The 20,146-nt window shown below is 43.2% G+C and overlaps 1 protein-coding gene across 1 annotated transcript; it reads right to left on the reverse strand.

The window, feature by feature from the left end:
- Nucleotides 1–6,037: 6,037 nt before the first annotated feature.
- LOC139416172 (splicing factor 1-like) lies at nucleotides 6,038–19,820 on the reverse strand. The gene is made up of 12 exons (XM_071164521.1): nucleotides 19,449–19,820; nucleotides 18,789–18,920; nucleotides 16,488–16,563; nucleotides 10,374–10,526; nucleotides 9,966–10,055; nucleotides 9,631–9,814; nucleotides 9,363–9,478; nucleotides 9,116–9,223; nucleotides 8,607–8,793; nucleotides 8,187–8,436; nucleotides 7,829–7,993; nucleotides 6,038–7,589 (listed from the first exon to the last, which is right to left on the reverse strand). The coding sequence occupies exons 1-12, from the start codon at nucleotides 19,702–19,704 to the stop codon at nucleotides 7,261–7,263; spliced, it is 2,046 nt and encodes a 681-aa protein (XP_071020622.1). The 5' UTR covers nucleotides 19,705–19,820; the 3' UTR covers nucleotides 6,038–7,260.
- Nucleotides 19,821–20,146: the final 326 nt, after the last annotated feature.

The following is a 20,146-nucleotide window of genomic DNA, read 5'->3' on the forward strand; positions in this document are numbered from 1 at the left end:
TGCGAAGTGGTAGGCCACACAAGCTCATAGAACGGGACTGCCGAGTGCTGAAGCGTGTAGTGCGTAAAAATAATCTGTCCTCGGTTGTACCAATCATTCCTGAGTTCCAATTTGCCTCTGGAAGAAATGTCAGCACAAGAACTGTTCGCTGGGAGCTTCATGAAATGGGTTTCCATGGCAGAGTAGCCGCACACAAGCCTAAGATTAACATGCGCAATGCCATGCGCCGGATAGAGTGGTGTAAAGCTCGCACCATTGGACTCTGTAGCAGTGGAAACATGTTCTCTTGAGTGGTGAATCACTCTTCACCATCTGGCAGTCCAATGGACGAATCTGGGTTTGGTGGATGCCAGGAGAACGCCACCTGCCCCAATGCATAGCGTGTGCCAACTGTAAAGTTTGGTGGAGGAGGAATAATGGTCTGGGGCTGTTTTGGGGGCTAGGTCCGAAGGGAAATCTTAACGCTACAGCATACAATAACATTCTAGACAATTCTGCCCATACAGAAATTGTTTGTCGAGATTGGTGTGGAAGAACTTGACTGGCCTGCACAGAGCCCTGACCTCAACTCCATTGAATACCTTTGGGATGAATTGGAACGATGACTGCGAGCCAGGCTTTATCACCCAACATCAGTGCCCAGACTTTCTTCCATTCAGCCACAATAGCATTAGTGAGGTCTCACTAATTCTCTTGTGGCTGAATGGAAGAAAGTCCCTGCAGCAATGTTCCAACATCTAGTTGAAAGCCTTCTCAGAAGAATGGAGGCTGTTATAGCAGCAAAGGCAGGACCAACTCCATATTAATGTCCATGATTTTGGAATGAGATGTTCGACAAGCAGGTGTCCACATACAGTACTTTTGGTCATGTAGTCTATATTAACAGGCCGGCTCTTTTTAACCCCAAATAAATTATAAAAAAATGTTTAAAAAATTGACCAGCATACCCTCCTAAAAAATAGTCTAGCCCATCTGGCGTCTGACAGATTTTTGTATACAAGACCAATAAACTTTTATTTGATTTGCCAGATGGCCAATCTGAACCCCTGCCATTGTCTCTTCAAGTATGGACAAGGACACCAGAGATGGTATGCCAGTCCTGCACAGCTACATTTCTATGAATGCACCCATAATTTATTTCAAGTACAGCGTGAGTCTTACAGAAGCTCCAGCCCAATTAAGAGTTGACCCTCTTAATGACAATATGCAGAGCTAATCATAATGAATGAGAATCCCCCAAAACTCCCTCGAAAGGTTGAAAAGGGATGATGGCATTGAGGGGTTGTGCATATGAGGGGTGTGAGCCATGTAGCCTATCAGCTGTCAGGACTGTGTGATGTATAGCCTATTATTTGGGAGTAAGATTCTGTCTGCCTGCCTGAAAACCATACCAGACAATTAAATATTTTCTGAGCTCTTATCAAATTTCTATTCAGCCTCTCAGGGACAGACTGGGACCAGAAATAGGCCCTGGCATTTCCAACACACAAGCCCATATTTTCCCAGAGGCCACAATTATTAGCCATATCATGATAATTTTGCGCCAAAAAAACAAGTTATACAGGCCCACAGATCATTATCTGTCTAATAATGGGGGCCTCAAGTGAAAATATGGGCTGGTGTGGGGGAATCGAGGAAAACAATTGGCTGGTATGGGGGCCTCAAGGAAACAAATAGGCCAGTGTGTTGGAAATGCCAGGGACGATTTCTGGTCCCATATATCTGATGATCAATGTAATAGAAAGACATTTGAAATTCGACCGTGGGTGGACCGGTGGTCATCTTTGTTGTAGCAATTAGAAGTTAACATTTCAATTCAATTAAAATGCAACTGGTGTACCAGATAAATTGCAGTGGTCTGAAGGGATAGGTCCATTCTATTCATTATATTTCTGTGATAGAAATGAAACCCACCCTGTTGTATTTATTTTAAAAATATATATATTTCACCTTTATTTAACCAGGTAGGCAAGTTGAGAACAAGTTCTCATTTACAACTGCGACCTGGCCAAGATAAAGCAAAGCAGTTCGACACATACAGTACAACAACACAGAGTTACACATGGAGTAAAACAAACATAAAGTCAATAATACAGTAGAAAAATAAGTCTATGTACAATGTGAGCAAATGAGGTGAGATAAGGGAGGTAAAGGCAATAAATAGGCCATGGTGGCGAAGTAAATACAATATAGCAAGTATTCAAGAGCATGTTGTCTCAACTGATGGCAGGCACAGCACAAAAACCTCAGATGATGTCAAATAGGGTCTAAGCAACAACATACGTGAATATGAACAAATATTTTTAGATAATTTTTTCCAATCATTTGACAACACTGTTTGTAAGATTTGAAATGATATCAAACTCAAGTGTATATTTTCCAGTGATGAAGACATGGATGTCTCATGGTATGGTGGGGTATGAGCACCTTCATCTCCTGAATGTTTTGGCATTCAGGTCCAAAACGTCACTTTCTGACCACTTCTTCCATGGGCAAATATGTGTGGAAAGTTTTGTTTGTTTAAATCAAAAGGGATGTTGTCAAAAAGTGATTGAATTCAAATGAATTTACCCACATATCATATTGTAAAAAGGTCAATTACCATTTGCTAGAATTTCAAGTTATACACTGACCAACTTGTCAGACTTGTGTTGACATGTTGACTGCACCTTCATCTACAAATACCTCCCACCCAAACCCTTCAATGGATTCTTCCAGGTTAATTCTGAAATCCATGCATACAACACAAGACACACAGATAACCTTCACCCTCCCCACTGCCACATATGGTCAATTCTCTATCAGATAAAGGTTCCATACTTTGGAATTCCTATCTTCACATTGCCAAATCATCTCTCAATAGCTCCAAGCATAGACTAGGTCTCCTCATGGACTGCACCAGATTTGCCAGTTCTTGCTGTGAGATGTTACCTCACTCTTCCACCAAGGCACGTGCAAGTTCCCAGACATTTCTGGGGGGAATTGCCCGAGCCCTCACACTCCGATCCAACAGGTCCCAGGCGTGCTCAATGGGATTGAGATCCGGGATCTTCGCTGGCCATGGCTGAACACTGACATTCCTGTCTTGCAAGAAATCACGCACAGAGCAAGGAGTATGGCTGGTGGCATTGTCATGCTGGAGAGTCATGTCAGGATGAGCCTGCAGTAAGGGTACCACATGGGAGGAGGATGTCTTCCCTGTAACCCACAGCGTTGAGATTGCCTGCAATGACAACAAGCTCAGTCTGATGATGCTGTGACACACCGCCCCAGACCATGATGGACCCTCCACCTCCAAATCGATCCCACTCCAGAGTACAGGACTCGGTGTAACGCTCATTCCTTCAACGATAAACGCAAATCCGACCATCACCCCTGGTGAGACAAAACCACAACTCGTCAGTGAAGAGCACTTTTTGACAGTCCTGTCTGGTCCAGCGACGGTGGGTTTGTGCCCATAAGCGACGTTGTTGCCAGTGATGTCTGGTGAGGACCTGCCTTACAACAAGCCTAAAAGCCCTCAGTACAGCCTCTCTCAGCCTATTGCGTACAGTCTGAGCACTGATGGAGGGATTGTGTGTTCCTGGTGTAACTCGGGCAGATGTTGTTGCCATCCGGTACCGTTCCCGCAGATGTGATGTTCGGATGTACCGATCCTGTGCAGGTATTGTTACACGTTGTCTGCCACTGTCACCCTGTAGCACTGTCTTAGGCATCTCACAGTACAGACATTGCAATGTATTGCCCTGGCCACATCTGCAGTCCTCATGCCTCCTTACAGCATGCCTAAGGCACATTCACGCAGATGAGCAGGGGCCCTGGGCATCTTTCTTTTGGTGTTTTTCAGTCAGTAGAAAGGCCTCTTTAGTGTCCTAAATTTTCATAACTGTGACCTTAATTGCCTACCGTCTGTAAACAGTTAGTGTCTTAACAACCGTTCCACAGGTGCATGTTCATTCATTTTTCATGGTTCATTGAACAAGCATGGGAAACAGTGTTTAAACCCTTTACAATGAAGATCTGTGAAGTTATTTGGATTTTTATGAATTATCTTTGAAAAACAAGGTCCTGAAAAGGAGACATTTCTTTTTCTGCTGAGTTTATATATATATGTACATACACACACAGTTGAAGTCGGAAGTTTACATACACTTAGGTTGGAGTCATTAAAACTTGTTTTTCAACCACTCCAAACATTTCTTGTTAACAAACTATAGTTTTGGCAAGTCAGTTAGAACATCTACTTTGTGCATGACAAGTCATTTTTCCAAAAATTGTTTACAGGCAGATCATTTCACTTATAATTCACTGTATCACAATTTCAGTGGGTCAGAAGTTTACATACACTAAGTTGACTGTGCCTTTAAACAGCTTGGAAAATTCCAGAAAATGGTTTCATGGCTTTAGAAGCTTCTGATAGGCTAATTGACATTATTTTAGTCAATTTGAGGTGTACCCGTGGCTGTATTTCAAGGCCTAACTTCAAACTCAGTGCCTCTTTACTTGACATCATGGGAAAAGCAAAAGAAATCAGCCAAGACCTCAGAAAATAAATCGTTGACCTCCACAAGTCTGGTTCATCCTTGGGAGAAATTTCCAAACGGGTGAAGGTACCCCATTCATCTGTACAAACAATAGTACGCAAGTATAAACACCATGGGACCACCCAGCCGTCATACTGCTCAGGAAGGAGACGCGTTCTGTCTCCTAGAGATGAACATATTTTGGTGCGAAAAGTGCAAATCAATCCCAGAACAGCAGCAAAAGACCTTGTGAAGATGCTGGAGGAAACAGGTACAAAAGTATCTACATCCTCAGTAAAACAAGTCCTATATCGACATAATCTGAAAGGCCGCTCAGCAAGGAAGAAGCCACTGCTCCAAAACCGCCATAAAAAAAGCCAGACTACGGTTTGCAACTGCACATGGGGACAAAGATCGTACTTTTTGAGACATGTCCACTGGTCTGATGAAACAGAAATGGAACGGTTTGGCCAAAATAACCATTGTTATGTTAGGAGGAAAAAGGGGGATGCTTGCAAGCTGAAGACCACCATCCCAACCGTGAAGCACTGGGGTGACAGCATCATGTTGTGGGGATGCTTTGCTGCAGTTCACAAAATAGATGGCTCCATGAGGAAGGAAAATTATGGGGATATATTGAAGCAACATCTCAAGACATCAGTTAAAGCTTGGTCGCAAATGGGTCTTCCAAATGGACAATGACTCCAAGTATACTTCCAAAGTTGTGGCAAAATGGCTTAAGGACAACAAAGTCAAGGTATTGGAGTGGCCATCACAAAGCCCTAACCTCAATCCTATAGAAAATGTGGGGGCAGAATTGTAAAAGCGTGTTTGCAAGGAGGCCTACAAACCTGACTTAGTTACACCAGCTCTGTGAGGAGGAATGGGCCAAAATTCACCCAATTGATTGTGGGAAGGTTGTGGAAGGCTACCAGAAACATTTGGCCCAAGTTAAACAATTTAAATGCAATGCTACCAAGCACTAATTGAGTCTGAACTTCTGACCTACTGGGAATGTGATGAAATAAATCAAAGCTGAAAAATCATTCTCTACTACTATTCTGACATCTCACATTCTTAAAATAGTGGTGATCCTAACGGACCTAAAACAGGAAATGTTTAAATAGGATTAAATGTCAGGAATTGTGGAAAAACTGAGTTTAAATGTATTTGGCTAAAGTGTATGTAAACTTCTGATTTCAACTGTACATGTTTTTTTCTGTGTGGTTTTCATAAACCCAACCTCACCTGCACACCTTTGTTTTTACCTGCAAGATTGATTTACACAAGGCATGTGAAAGAAACTAAAGTAAAACCAATAAAACTACTTGTATTCTTATGTAGGACTGCAGACATAGTACACAGAAAAACAGCCTCATGACTAGGATGTTACATAAATTGAGGGAGGCTGAGCAAGCATTCTGTCTACACGGATTAAAAAGATGGTCTGTGGAAGCTGTATCCAAGCGTCAGCGATGACACTTTTGCAAGGGAAAAAGAAAACGACAGCCAAATTAAAGATATTCCGTTTTAATAACAATCAAGCAACATTGCAAGGACTATTCATTCAGGCTAGACCGAAAACAGGGCTGACAAACCAATTCCAAAAATAGAGTAAAAATACAAATTGTATATCATCATCCAACATCATGTATTCTTTTTTCTCATTAAGCAACAACAAGAGAACAGAAGGCGTGGTGATGTTGCAGAGGCGATATAAGCACTGCACACAGCTACAGATCATAGCAAGGAGGGGAGAGGTTGTTAACAGAACAATCACGCATACGATCAGAATCAGAAGTAGTTCAGAGTATCTTTTTAAACCAACTCACTCTAGGATCCAAAGTCCTATTCCCTGTTGCATCCTCATGGACCTAAATTAATTTGCATCTGGGGAAAAAGTTAATTAGAAACAGCTTACAGGGTTTGAAAAAAAAAAAATACAAAATACAATTATAGGGGATTAGAAATTATGCAAACAAATTGATAGAACCCAAAACCTCTGAAATCAGACAGCATTACAAAAGACCCGTTTCTCTGACAAAAGAATTAGGAAGGAGATTCTCACATCCAAAAGATCTGCGCAATTACACTTGACATCAGGTGTAATTACAAAAAATATTCAGCGCCGTGAAACCACAGCAAATGAATGGAACATGACGATGAATGAAGCTAGTCCATTGGACTGCCATGCCTACTAAACTGTCTGGATCATCAGAACAGTAAAAGATCACTGTAAATGAAAACAAATAGTTACTAAGCTTCAGCTCCAGTCCAGTCGGCAAACCAAAGCTTTTGTTTGAGGTGATTTATTTGGTGTGAGAGATGGTGAAACAGTTATAAGCCAACCATGGAGGGGAGTAAGCCCTGCAAAATAGATACAAGGCATACCATATACTCTATGCACAGCAACAGTGTTGGATGGACACAGAGCCTACACAGTCAACAAAAACACTTAACTTTTAAAAACAGAAAAATTCTGTAAAGAAAATGTACAAATTCAACCACACCACCTCCCTTGTTTGAGGAGTTTCTCTGCACGTTAACCAGGACTGTGATTAAGAGAGTATAGCACAGGTCATGTCATTTTACTGAACAACTATATGCCCCGGGCAGAGCTGCGTATCAGTCCATTGGGTAGCTGGTTGTGTGGTGTGCTGCGAGTCCATGGTGTTGGGTAAAATCTGGGAGGGCTGTGTGGTTGAGACTGAGGAACCTGGGGGGGTACAGAGGGTGTTTAATTCTGAGGGGGTGGTGGTGGTGGTGCGGGGGGCATACCGAAGGGGGGCATGCCTGTCACCCCCATCCCCATCATGGTGACAAAGTTGGAGGGGTCCATGGGCGGAGGGGGAGGAGGGGCGTACATCATGCCGGCCGAGCCGGGGGGTGGGGGAGGAGGGGGAGGTGGGGCGCCGGGGGGGAGAGGGGGCTGCACCCCTGGCGGAGGGGGGACCATGGAGGGGTTGCCCATTGGGGGAGGGGGCTGGGCGGCCGAGGCAGCGGACTGTTGGGGCTGCTGCCAGGGGGGCAGGTTGCCAGAGCCAGGACTGGATGTCGTGGTGGTATCTGGGGAGGAAAGAACTTTAGTTAGTAGGACATACAACAAAAAACATGCTGCACTTTCTCAACATTAGATATCCCTCTAAGATCTTACAGGAATGATGAAACACAAAACATTTTCTATGTAAAGCCGCCATGTGTCAAATCTACAAAAGCTACCATGAAAAGTGTGAGAAACTGGCTGTACTTTTCTGGTTAACTGGTCAAAGCTTCAGAAACAAAGAGCCTGCGGCTAGTGTTCTTACTCTGTTGCCATGGCAGTGGTGCACTAGTGGCCATGCTGCTGGCGGGAGGGGGTGGGGGGGCCTGCTGTTGCCATGGTGGCAGGGGACCTGAGGGTGGCGGGGGAGGCTGGTTGTTGGGGGGCGGAGGTGGTGGTGGCATCATACCCATGGGTGGTGGCAGCAGACCTGAAGACAAACAGAGGAAATATGAATGGACACAACCGATTGGATTACAAAGACAAAGCACAGAAGGTCTGTGTTTATTACATTTGTGTGTACATGACACCACCAACGCAATTTACAAACTGGGATAACAAAACGGAAACGAGCTACAACAACACAGACGGCACATTTCGACAGCAGGCCGTCTCCCTCCTACCCATATGGTGACCGTGTCCCTGGCCCATGGGGGGCGGTGGGGGCTGCATCCACGGGGGTGGCATTCCATTGTTGGGGGGCATGTTGTGCCCTCCCATGTTGGACATGGGGGGTGGGAAGTTGTGGTGGCCTCCGTGACCTCCGTGGTTGCCATGACCCCCGTGTTGGTTGCCATGACCGCCGTGGCCTCCGTGCATGCTGTTGAAGTTCCTGTTCTCAGACTGGCCAGAGTTCATCCAGGGAGGACGGCTCTGCAGTACAAACACAGAATGAGACGAGAGGCACTTGTATTGTTCATCGTCTCGTCTGCTGATGAAACTCAAATCCATGAATCTTCTAACTTGGAATGTAAAGGCCCATTTTTATGGATAGTCTAAGAAAATGGAAGCTCGGGTTGTGCTCGTCACTTCATTTAACTCACCGGTGGTGGCTGGTTGTTGTTGTTGCCTCGGTTGTGGCCACTGTTCTGGTTGTTGCAGTGTCCCCCGCCAGAAGAAGGTACAGGGGCCTCGCCTAGCTCAGCCATGAGGGACAGATACTCCTTGTCCATACGGGCCTTGTCCTGGGCAGACTGGGGAGGCTCACCGGCCCTGGGCGCCGCAAAGGAGCTAGAAAGAGGAGATAGGTCCTTATAATACATGGTCGATTTTTGGAAAATATCCTGAATGGCCTTATTTTCTGTCAGAGCTACAATCACGCCAAGTAGCCACTGTTCTGGTTCCTCTGTGTAGACATGTCACTCTACGTCCCTCATGACACAGACTCCACACTTACAGTCCGACTGCAACGCCTCAAGGGGTAGGTTCCTGGCATCATCTCTAGTACCAGATTGGGCTAGCAAAAAATGATCTTTCATTCAATGTGTTTAAGCAAAGAGACTGCTTTCTGACCAGAAATCCTTTACACAACAGTATGTAGCTGGTTAGTTACCTGGTGAACTTGCAGTCAGAGGAGATATGGCCTGCGCCACCGCACTTGGTACAGAGGGTGGTGTTGGTGACACTGCGGGGTTCAGTGCTCTGCCACGGACGAAGGATCCTGGGTGGGGAACAAAGAGAAGCATTTCATATTTAACCAAGAGAAGTGAAGAGGATAACAGATTTATCCAGGCCAGACAGGGTATATGCGATTATGCAAGCGTCATAGAATGGCTGCTGTCAAAATGTGGCAGGCTCACCGGTTGTCGTCCTCTCTCAGGGTGCCGTTGAGTCTGGCCAGCTCCCTCAGCTGCATCTTCCTCAGGTCGTTCTGGTCCTCGGGGGTCTCGATGCCCTGCTTCAGGATGGTACGGATCTACGGAGACCAGATTGGACCACTCAGTATGTGTGGACAAATCAAAATACAACTGCATAGTGGCAGTATAATCCAACTCAATGGACACTGAAAGGTAAGCTCGTAGTAGATAATGAGTTGTGAGTATGATGGGTGTGGGGGTGTGAGCTGACCTGTTCCACCGCCTTCTTGACGTTCTCCATGGTGTTGGCGGTGACCAGGGCGTGCAGCGGCTCGTCCTCCCCTGGCAGCATCTGACCGTCCTTACGGCCCACCTTGCCCTCCTTCACAGAGCCCTTGCCACGGATCATGATCTTGGCACAGCACTCCTTCTCTATGTTCTTCAGGGTGTTGCCACTGCAACGACACAAGTAACACACACACCGTGTGTTTGTGTTACAGTAAGGACTCATAGGCGCCACCTACTGGGCCTCTAGGCAAATCCCCAAATAGACCCACAACACAAAAGGAACATTAGATAGATCCATGGCAAAGGCCTATAACTCACCGTGGCCCAATGAGCAACCCAACAAAGTTAATCTCGGGGTACTCGTCCTGTGGGATCATCACCTTGTCGTTGACCCTAGTAGCTGGGGGCCTGTGGGGGACAATTATGTTCAGTATAGTGAAGGCTATAACCCAGTCTCTACACATTCATGCCAAGGTGAAGAAAATAAAGCATGGCTGTTCTCAGAAGCCATGTGAAAAGTACCAGAGACCTACAGCAATAGCTCTGAAATTCAGACCAACCATAAAGGAAAATGAGATATCACAACACCACCATAGGGAACAAACAAGAAATAAACCATTCTGGGAGGAACAGGAAACAAACTAGAGGGTAAACAGCTGTTGCTTTGATAACGGCTAACGGGGATCAAAATAAACAAGACTATGTTAGGAGATAGAGAAAACATACTTGTAGTCAGCGGGGGGCTTGAACTCAGGGTTGAGTGCCACCATATCGGTGATGAGGGAGTGACGCTCCTCCTCGATCTTCTTGCGTGTGCGGTACTCTCTGGTATTCAGCCTCTTCCCCTCGCTGTTGTAGATGGGCTCTGGAGACGGGGACCTTGGGGAGGGGAGAGAGTAGACAGACAAACATTAATATCTCTAAGACCACTGACCACCATACACAAGTTTCCCTATGTCTAACTATGCCTTAAATAATGTTACCATGAAATAAAACATTTTAAGGACCACTTCATAATAGCATGGTCATGCCTCCAAGCCACTTATCAGTGAAGGGAAGGCAATGCAAGAAAAACAATGGTTACAGCAAGCATTTCGGTCACTGGTGGAGAAAAGAAAGTGTTCTCTCATAGGGCTTGTTATGAGATATCAATATTGGTGTTAATTTCCTTTTGAGAATGCAAGAAGTTTGGTTGCTAATAGGCTGTAGCGTTGGACTGGCCAATTCAGTTCTGGTATTTTATACACGTCTGAAAAATGGGGACATATCACCTTGTGATATGTAATAAAGACTACTCTGAAGGGGCAACCACAACTTCAACTAAATCTATCTACACTGAACAAATATATGAACGCAACATGTTGGTTTCATGAGCGAAAATAAAAGATCACAGAAATATTCCATATGCACAAAAAGCTTATTTCTCTCAAGTTTTGTACACAAATTTGTTTACATCCCTGTTGGTGAGCATTTCTCCTAATCAATCGACATAAAAAAAATGTAAATTAAAAAAATATAATCTAGCCACCCGACAAGTGTGGCATATCAAGAAGCTGATTAAACAGCATGATCATTACACAGGTGCACCTTGTGCTGCGGACAACACAAGGCCACTAATTGGCATCTGACTGCAGTAGTGTCCACCCGAGCTGTTGCCAGAGATTTGAATGTTAATTTCTCTACCATAAGCCACCTCAAACGTCATTTTAGACTATTTGGCAGTATGTCCAACCGGCCTCACACCCGCAGACGGAGTGCTTGGCGTCGTGTGGGCGAGTTGTTTGCTGATGTCAATATTGTGAACAGAGTGCCCCATGGTGGCTGCGGGGTTATGATATGGGCAGGCATAAGCTACGGACAATGAACAATTGCATTTTATCAATGGCAATTTGAATGCACAGAGATACCGTGACGAGATCCTAAGACCCATTATTGTGCCATTCATCTGCCGCCATCACCTAATGTTTCAGCATGATAATGCACAGCCCCATGTCGCAAAGATCTGTACACAATTCCTGGAAGCTGAAAATGTGTTCTATGGCCTGCTTACTCACCAGACATGTCACCCATTAAGCATGTTTGGGATGCTCTGGACTGACATGTACAACAGCGTGTTCCAGTTCTCACCAACATCCAGCAACTTCAAACAGTCATTGATCAACAGCTGCCACAATCAACAGCCTGATCAACTCTGCAAAGGAGATGTGTGAGGCAAACGGTGGTTACACCAGATACTGACTGGTTTTCTGATCCATGCCCCTGCCTTTTTTAAAGGTATCTGTGACCAACAGATGCATATCTGTATTCCCGGTCATGTGAAATCAATATATTAGAGAATTTATTTCAATTGAATGATTTCCTTATATGAACTATAACTCAGTAAACTCCTTGAAATTGTTGCATGTTGTGTTTAGATTTTTGTTCAGTATAGAAAAAAGGGGGGGAGGGGTGACAGAATTAATCCTGCATACAGGTTGCAAAGGGCAAAAAAAAGGATGCATTCCTCAAGGAACTGCTGGTTTTGGGAGTCGGAAGGTGCCATATTGGATGCTGAGGTGGTGGGTGTTTAAGCCAGGTCCATACCTCCTCTTGGATGGAACTCCTGAAAACCTGTTACTCTGCGTTAGAGGCTCTGCGTTTGAAAAAGGTTAAGGTGACGAGGGGTAATTTGGGGTTAGAGAAAATGAATTATGGTTAGAAGTTAACCCTTTTCTTAGTGCGCTCACCCACAAGAGAGCTAACATTTGGCCAAACAATTCAGGAGAGAAAAAGTAGAAAAATCTAAATAGAGGAAAGGGTTCTCTTTTTAAATCTTGAAATTTCCACCGGTGACAACCTGAAACACTCCTGTTATTTGTTGGAGTGACATTATTAGCGTCCTGCGATGAGCTTTTTGTTGTCGCTGTGGAAATATCTGATTAAGATTACAATGAAACTATGTCAAATACAGACGACAGGGACAGTGGCCAACAAAGAGAGATCAATCTCACACTCATAAAAATATTATGACATTTCCTGCTGGAATAATAGATGCAGACTTCTACAGTGTCAGAGACGATCTGTGTCATTCCGGAATAGCCAGGATCAGAGGGGTTTCTCCTCCAGAGCCTCAAAGTTCCAACTGGAATACTGTCGAATCCACTGGGCGGAACTTTGGGAAGCTTCATTATGGAAAACCCATTAATGACCATGGAAAAACACCCAACGGTTAAAAGTTAATTTGTCAGGTTTCAGGTGGAATCTAACAATGGTAGGACCATTTGAATTTACGAAACAAGCCAAGAAAAAAAGGGTAAACATTAGGATTAAAGTCAGGTCAAGCACTGGCAGAAACAGGCTATTCTAAAGAAAACCATTACTGAAAACCAAACCTGTCCTAGTTGGTTGTTCATATAGCAATCTGTATACCATTGAGTAACTATTTAAGATGTTAGATCTGGGTCTACTTACTCACTTTAACTTACAGCTCTATGACTATCAAAAGGAGAAATCTGCAATCACAAATTCTAAATTATAAGCAATCATAATAAGCTGTTAAACCAAAAATAGATTAACTTTGTCATAAGTACTGACCCAAACCTACTTTCAAGTTGAAGAAACGGTGTTAATCTAAGATGCATTCTAAAAAAAACTCAAACACTTTGTCAACATCTGAGTTGACAGGAAACGGCTAAACCATGACGCACAAGTCGACATATTAGCTCAATTATAGTCAACAAAAATAAGACCACGATAGATAAATACAAGAGGTCACAGCTAAGGCAGTAGGAAATATATAGCAAGAGTGATATACACTCCACTACGTATTTATTTGGACAGTGAAGCGACATTTGGCTCTTTAGTCTAGCATTTTGGATTAGAGATCAAATGTTTCATATGTTTCACCATTTAGTAATGAAGGCCCTTTATGCATCTAGTCCCCACATTTTAATAAATATATATTAGTATTTGGCTAAATTCCCCTCATTGCGTATTAAAGTAGTCAAAAGTGTAGTACGCAATGACTACATCAAGCTTGTGGCATGTCAAACTTGTTGGATGCATTCGCAGATTGTGTTTCAGATTACGTTGTTTTGTCCAATAGGAACTAAATGATAAATAATGTACTGTATCATTTTGTAGTCACTTATATTGTAAATAAGAATATAATACGTTTTAGAAAACTTCTACATTAAGGTGGATGTTAACATGATTCTGGATATTCATGAATTAATTGTGAATAATGAGTGAGAAAGTTACAGTGGAACAAATATCATGGCACGGTTGCATAAAACACCTTAGGTAAAATTTTCCCCTCATCTTTTCCCTTAAAGTTTCCTTAACTTTAAGACAGTTTGACATTACATTTTAGGGTGAATTTCCCTGTTAAATTAAGTACAATTGTTGAGGTCCCTTGGGGCGGCAGGGTAGCCTAGTGGTTTAGGTAAAATTGTAACACTGGACTAGTAACCGAAAGGTTGCAAGTTCAAATCCCCGAGCTGACAAGGTACAAATCTGTCGTTCTGCCCCTGAACAGGCAGTTAACCCACTGTTCCTAGGCCGTCATTGAAAATAAGAATTTTTTCTTAACTGACTTGCCTAGTAAAATAAAGGTAAAAAATAAAAAAATAAAAAAAACTGCCTCATTATGTATGGATATCAATGGAAACAGCATTTATAGAGGTGAATGTTGATTTCATCTGCTCTGGTTCCAAAAGGAAAACGTCAACCAGCTAGCTACTTAGCTAAACAATGCACGATCCATGGCTACAAAGCCAGCTGGCTAGTTAGCTACAGCTACTCTGTAAGCTAGCTTGACGCACGAGAAAGTAATATAAACGAGTTGAGAAAAAAGAACAGTAACTACAAGAAACATGGTTTATTATCTTCTAAAGCAATTTAGTTATCCTGTCTTGGCTGTATAAACTTAATTTTGCCATCTCACAAAATGAAAGTGATCTCTTTGAGGAGATGTTTAGTCAGTGAATCAGGCCATCTCCATGGTAACCAGATACTCCTTCCGCTATACGTGCCTTCAAACTACCCTAAAACCCCTACGCCCTTACCTAAGGAAATATTTGAGCGGCTCTATGCAACGCCCTTAAACAATTCACTTAGGTAAGGGGAAATTAGTCCATAAGGTAAACACTTAAGATGTTTTATGGGCCTCCCGGGTGGCGCAGTGGTTAAGGGCGCTGTACTGCAGCGCCAGCTGTGCCATCAGAGTCCCTGGGTTCGCGCCAAGGCTCTGTCGTAACCGGCCGCGACCGGGAGGTCCGTGGGGGCGACGCACAATTGGCCTAGCGTCGTCCGACCGATTGGTCGGTCTCATCGCGCACCAGCGACTCCTGTGGCGGGCCGGGCGCAGAGCGTGCTAGCCAAGGTTGCCAGGTGCACGGTGTAGCCTCTGACACATTGGTGCGGCTGGCTTCCGGGTTGGATGCGCGCTGTGTTAAGAAGCAGTACGGCTGGTTGGGTTGTGTATTGGAGGACGCATGACATTCAGCCTTCGTCTCTCCCGAGCCCGTACGGGAGTTGTAGCAATGAGACAAGATAGTAGCTACTACAACAATTGGATACCACAAAATTGGGGAGAAGGGGTAAAATTAAAAAAATTAAAAATAAAAGATGTTTTATGAAACCTGGCCCATACCCACCTGAAAACCTAACATTTTAGTTTCACTGTCCAAATAAAGACCATGAGTTCAGAATATTAGGGCAATTGACAGAGTCTTTTGACAGAGCACACAGGTAAGGTAAGGTAAGAGCAATAATTCCATCTGTAAGGAGACATTATAAGAAAATAATTATGGAATATAGGAATATTATAAGGATACAAACTCTTTCGAGGCTCATTTAGATGGGTATAAACATAAACTGGAAATGCTTCAACACCCAAGTAAACCAGAGGTGACCATGGTAACTTCACAGCACACCTTAACGCAGAGCCATGAGGTTTATATAATTACCACTTTTTACCCCTTCCTATTTAGATGCCTACCAATTCAGAAATGAAGATCTACATCTAACAAATTGGCCCGGGGAGTAAAAAAAGTAATCACACACACACACACACACATATATGCAATTGTCTTTTCTGATAACTACTTTGTTGAGGGAAAATGTACTTGCTACGATTGTGATGTGTTGTCTCACCTAGCCATCTTAAGATTAAGGCAATAATGTAAGTCGCTCTGATAAGAGCACCTGCTAAATGACTTAAATGTACATTTGAACACCTTTGTTTTCTCAATGACATTCAATTCAGCATTGAAAAAAGGTGCACGTTTGAGTTTGTTCCACCTGAGCGAGACTGACTACAGGTCAGAGACCACTATCATGGCACACCAAATGTGTTTGATGGATTGCCGGGAAAGAGCAGGAAAAGGAATGGGTCCTTTTTGTCTTCTTCTAATGCTTCTTAAGGGGAAGTGATCTCATTAACGAATTTGGGTAATCCAAAAGGTACCTAACTGATTACAGTTTTGGACAGGTAACTAAAAACTAAAGGATTACATTTACAAAATAACTACCCAACTGCACAGATTGGGATGTAACACTAAAAAGTAATTCTGAGCAAAACTTTAGTCTTCAGTCATCCTGGAAGTTGTGACTATAAGCACCTAGAAGTATGACATCCCTAAATACTACTGGAAGGAGAACATATGTTATATTATGACACTACCACTGCTGGATATTAACTCATCCTTACTGTGGCAACTAAACCTACTAAACTTCGGGACCTAAAGCATCTTCTGAGAAATATGTATAATTTTACCAAAGACCAACATTTGGCGTCAAAAAGAACGACAAGAAGGTAGAGAAAATGTTACTGTTCGTGGGTTTAAAACTTTTCCCGACCTGTCCTCAGGGTTAACAGGGATTCCCAGGTCTCCTGTACGCAGTTTACGAGTCAGGTCTTCGATCTGCAGTTGGACTGGAAGAATTCAGGTTAGGAAAGAAAAACAAGAAGGATGGAGAGAAATGTGGTTACAACAATAACATTCAACTGGAGACAGGGCAATCTAAATTCAAGCACTGTCTCATTTGTTTGAGAGGCAAAAACATGACTACAATGAATGATGAATAATTTACATGAAAATACAAGGAGAATAAAATTAATCTGAAATTCAGCAAATATTCTACGCAAGTAAAAACCCTTCTTCATTTCTGGGAAAAAAAGGTACCAAAATGACCATGCAAAACTCTAGAACCAATTAATTGAACTGAAAGTGAACTGTCGTCAATAGCTAACAACAAGCTCCAGGATGTTTTACAAATGCACAGGTGAAAAGTTTGGCATCCCAGTGATGAAGGGTTTAAACAGAAACATTTTAGCGTGGATCATTAGACCAGAGTTCCATTCGATGCCCGCCAGCATAAATTAACCACATTCCAAACCCCACCCCAAAAGATTCAAGAATAATTTAAATTTGAGACTGTCATACGACGGTAGTTGAATGTGGCTTTGGCATAAAAGGGGAGCCTGATCCACAAATAGGACTAACACAATATACATTAATAAAGTTGAAGTGTCACTGTCTGCACTCCTGTAGAGCTACAGCTGAGGAGCTATTTGTTATGTAAAATGAGAAGGAACAAAAATAAATCACTCATGACATGCACATTTCTGTCTATATGGGATCATGACCAAATACCCCCCCCCCCGCCAAAAACTCCCACCCTTTCCTGACAAGATTCAACAATGACTCAATTATGAAGTTTCTGCTTTAATTGAGAAATGATGCCAGAGATGAAGACAGACCCTGTGAATTGATATTTCACTGCTATTTCATCTTACGGGGGCTTCAAACAAATCCCTTTGGACCCACCCCCCCCAGTTCTTGTTTTGAATGAGCAAAGTAAACATAGAAGTGAAAACATTAGGCAGGCACAAATTAGGCTTGGGCGGTATGCCATATTCTGAGGTATTTTGAAATACAGACAGCATGACTTTGAACACAATAAAAAATTTAAAAATAAAGAAATGGCTTATAACTAAGTTAACAATCCCAGATGTGCCAAATAAATTCTCAAGCTCAGGGCTTGCTAACTTGCCAGCTAAGTGGCTAGCTTGCAAGATCAAGCTTCTTGGGTACAGCAGACAATGAATCCCCTACTGGATCAAGAAAAAAAATAGTATCTGGATACCGCCCAACCCTGGCAAAAATGAATGTTTACATACCAAGGAAGACCAACCATAAACAATGACATACATTGATAACCCCTTCTGTTATTGAGGGGTAGATTCACCTGCTTCAAACACCTTACAAGTGTCTAAAGCCAGTTTGGTGGTGTTACACTACAGCTGAAAGGCAGTTATTGTCAAGCCAACCGTTTCTTGAACTAATTTGGTCTGAAAACATCCAGATGAGTGCCTATTTTAAAGGATGCACTGGAAATGAATATGAAGCTTTCGCCATTGCTCACACATTAAACCCACATGTATGATATCAAGGAATCATTTTGCATGTTACAAGGACAACGTGGGTAGACCCTTTCATGCCAGGGCAGTTGGTGAAGTACAAGGGGACAGTGACCTGCAGCCCAAAACAATTACACGGCAAGCAGCAACACCCTTCTGATTTGCTAATGGATGTCCAGTGGTATGCAAACCTTAATGCCACAAAAAGCGTGCTATAGGAGAACCACATTATTGTACCTCCTTGTCTTAGGACAATGGCCTTACTTCACACTCCACATCAACAAGTTAGTATACTCAGTGGATAAGAATACTGAATTTCATCTGAGCAATAGGATTTTGAATTATAGCTTCAGTTGCATAATTTAAACTTTTTTTCTCTCTCTCTCTTTATTGGCAAATACTGTACTTGAATCATCTTGAAGAATGCATTTCAACCTTGTGGTTATGCACCAGTCTGGATTTTGGTCAGTCTCCCAGCTCTACCAGTGAGTGACCCAACATGTCCTGTTATCTGATTCAATCAACTCTTACTGATGAAATTTAGCAAACATGTCAGGACCTATGCATAACATTTCAATGTGCAAAACGTGAGGAAATCACAACTGGGTCCCACTGGGTCAGGTAAAGAAGAACACGCTACATTAACGCCCCTTGACATGACTGATTTCCTGTATATCTAAAACACTAGTACAGTGCAGTTTACAGTTCAGTTATACAGTAGTGGAAAATATGGTTACCTATATAGGCCCTCTCCTGATCCCGAGTCAGTCCAGGCGGGATGACGGTGGGCATGCCAGGAATGACTGTCTTCTGGTCGGGTGTCTCGCTACTCCAGCGGCTTCTTTTCCTGGCTTTTTTCTGACCGAAGTCTGACAGATGAGATAGAGGGTATTCTCAATTTACACTGAATTTACAAATGGATTAACAGACAACTAGCTAAATGTTAAATTAGTGACGTTAACGTCGGCTAACGTTTCACAGCTAAAAGACGACGCCAGGGAGAAAAATACCCTAAAAATAAGGGCCCGTTTTTTCGTGATTACTTCAAAACTACGACAGGTAACTGGAACATATGGTAATATTATGAAACGGGGCTCTACCGTGGCTGCAATGAACTAGTTATCACACAAAATCATTGTACTTGTAACTACCGCGCATTGTTTGCTAACTAGAGTTAACTATTACTAATTAATGTCTAGCTATCTTTATCTTGTTCACTTCACTTGCCAGGGTTATAATGCTGCATGTCTGAAGTTGCAATGTTTCGCATAAACGTGAATGATCAGTTAAAGTCAGCTATCAGCGGCTAAAACATATCTAGCTAGCTAGCTCATCCCAGCAACACCAGCCTTGCACTGCAGACCTTTCTCTAGATAACGTTAGCTAGCCTGGCTTACCTGACTGAGACGGAATTCCTGCTCCTTGGGGTGGTTGTGGCGGGGTGGGAAAAGCGGCCACCGCAGTAAATACTGGGTGAGCTTGCGGGAAAGAGACGTTTGGAATTGGGGGCTGAAAATTCGGGAGTGAAGGAAAGGAAACAGGCGGCCCCGGTGTAGGCATTAACCCCGCACCGGGCCCGGCTTCAAAGCCTCGTTTAGCGCCAATACTCGGGTGCAGCTTCCCCAGAGGGGTTGCATTTGCTCCCGTAGCCATTTCCAAATGTGCTCTGTTTCAAATTAAGGTTGTATTAAATTAGGCTTGTAAATATATTAAGAAATATTAAATTCAACGACTTGCACAACCTTCTCCACTCGCGCTGGGGGGGGGGGGGCACAAGATGGCGCACAGCGGAATATCACAAAGGAGGACGAACTGTACAGCGTAGCACAGCTATTGGTGTAGAGCAGTGCCAGCCGAAACGTCCCGCTTTTCATTGGATAAAACATAGTGTCTCAACTTCCTCAAAAAACGATTGGACTCTAATCTTGACAATCATTTAGCTACACTATTTGATTGGGCTTTGAAATGTGTTGACCATTACCTGCGCGCGCAACCGCCCAGTTGTGACTGTTGTGCCCGTTGTTATCATTGGATAAAACATAGCGTCAATCTGCCATCGCTCAATTTCCTCGAAAAACGATTGGACTCTAATCTT

Source organism: Oncorhynchus clarkii, chromosome 9 (genome assembly GCF_045791955.1).
Source record: "Oncorhynchus clarkii lewisi isolate Uvic-CL-2024 chromosome 9, UVic_Ocla_1.0, whole genome shotgun sequence".
In the NCBI taxonomy this organism is placed as follows: domain Eukaryota; kingdom Metazoa; phylum Chordata; class Actinopteri; order Salmoniformes; family Salmonidae; genus Oncorhynchus; species Oncorhynchus clarkii.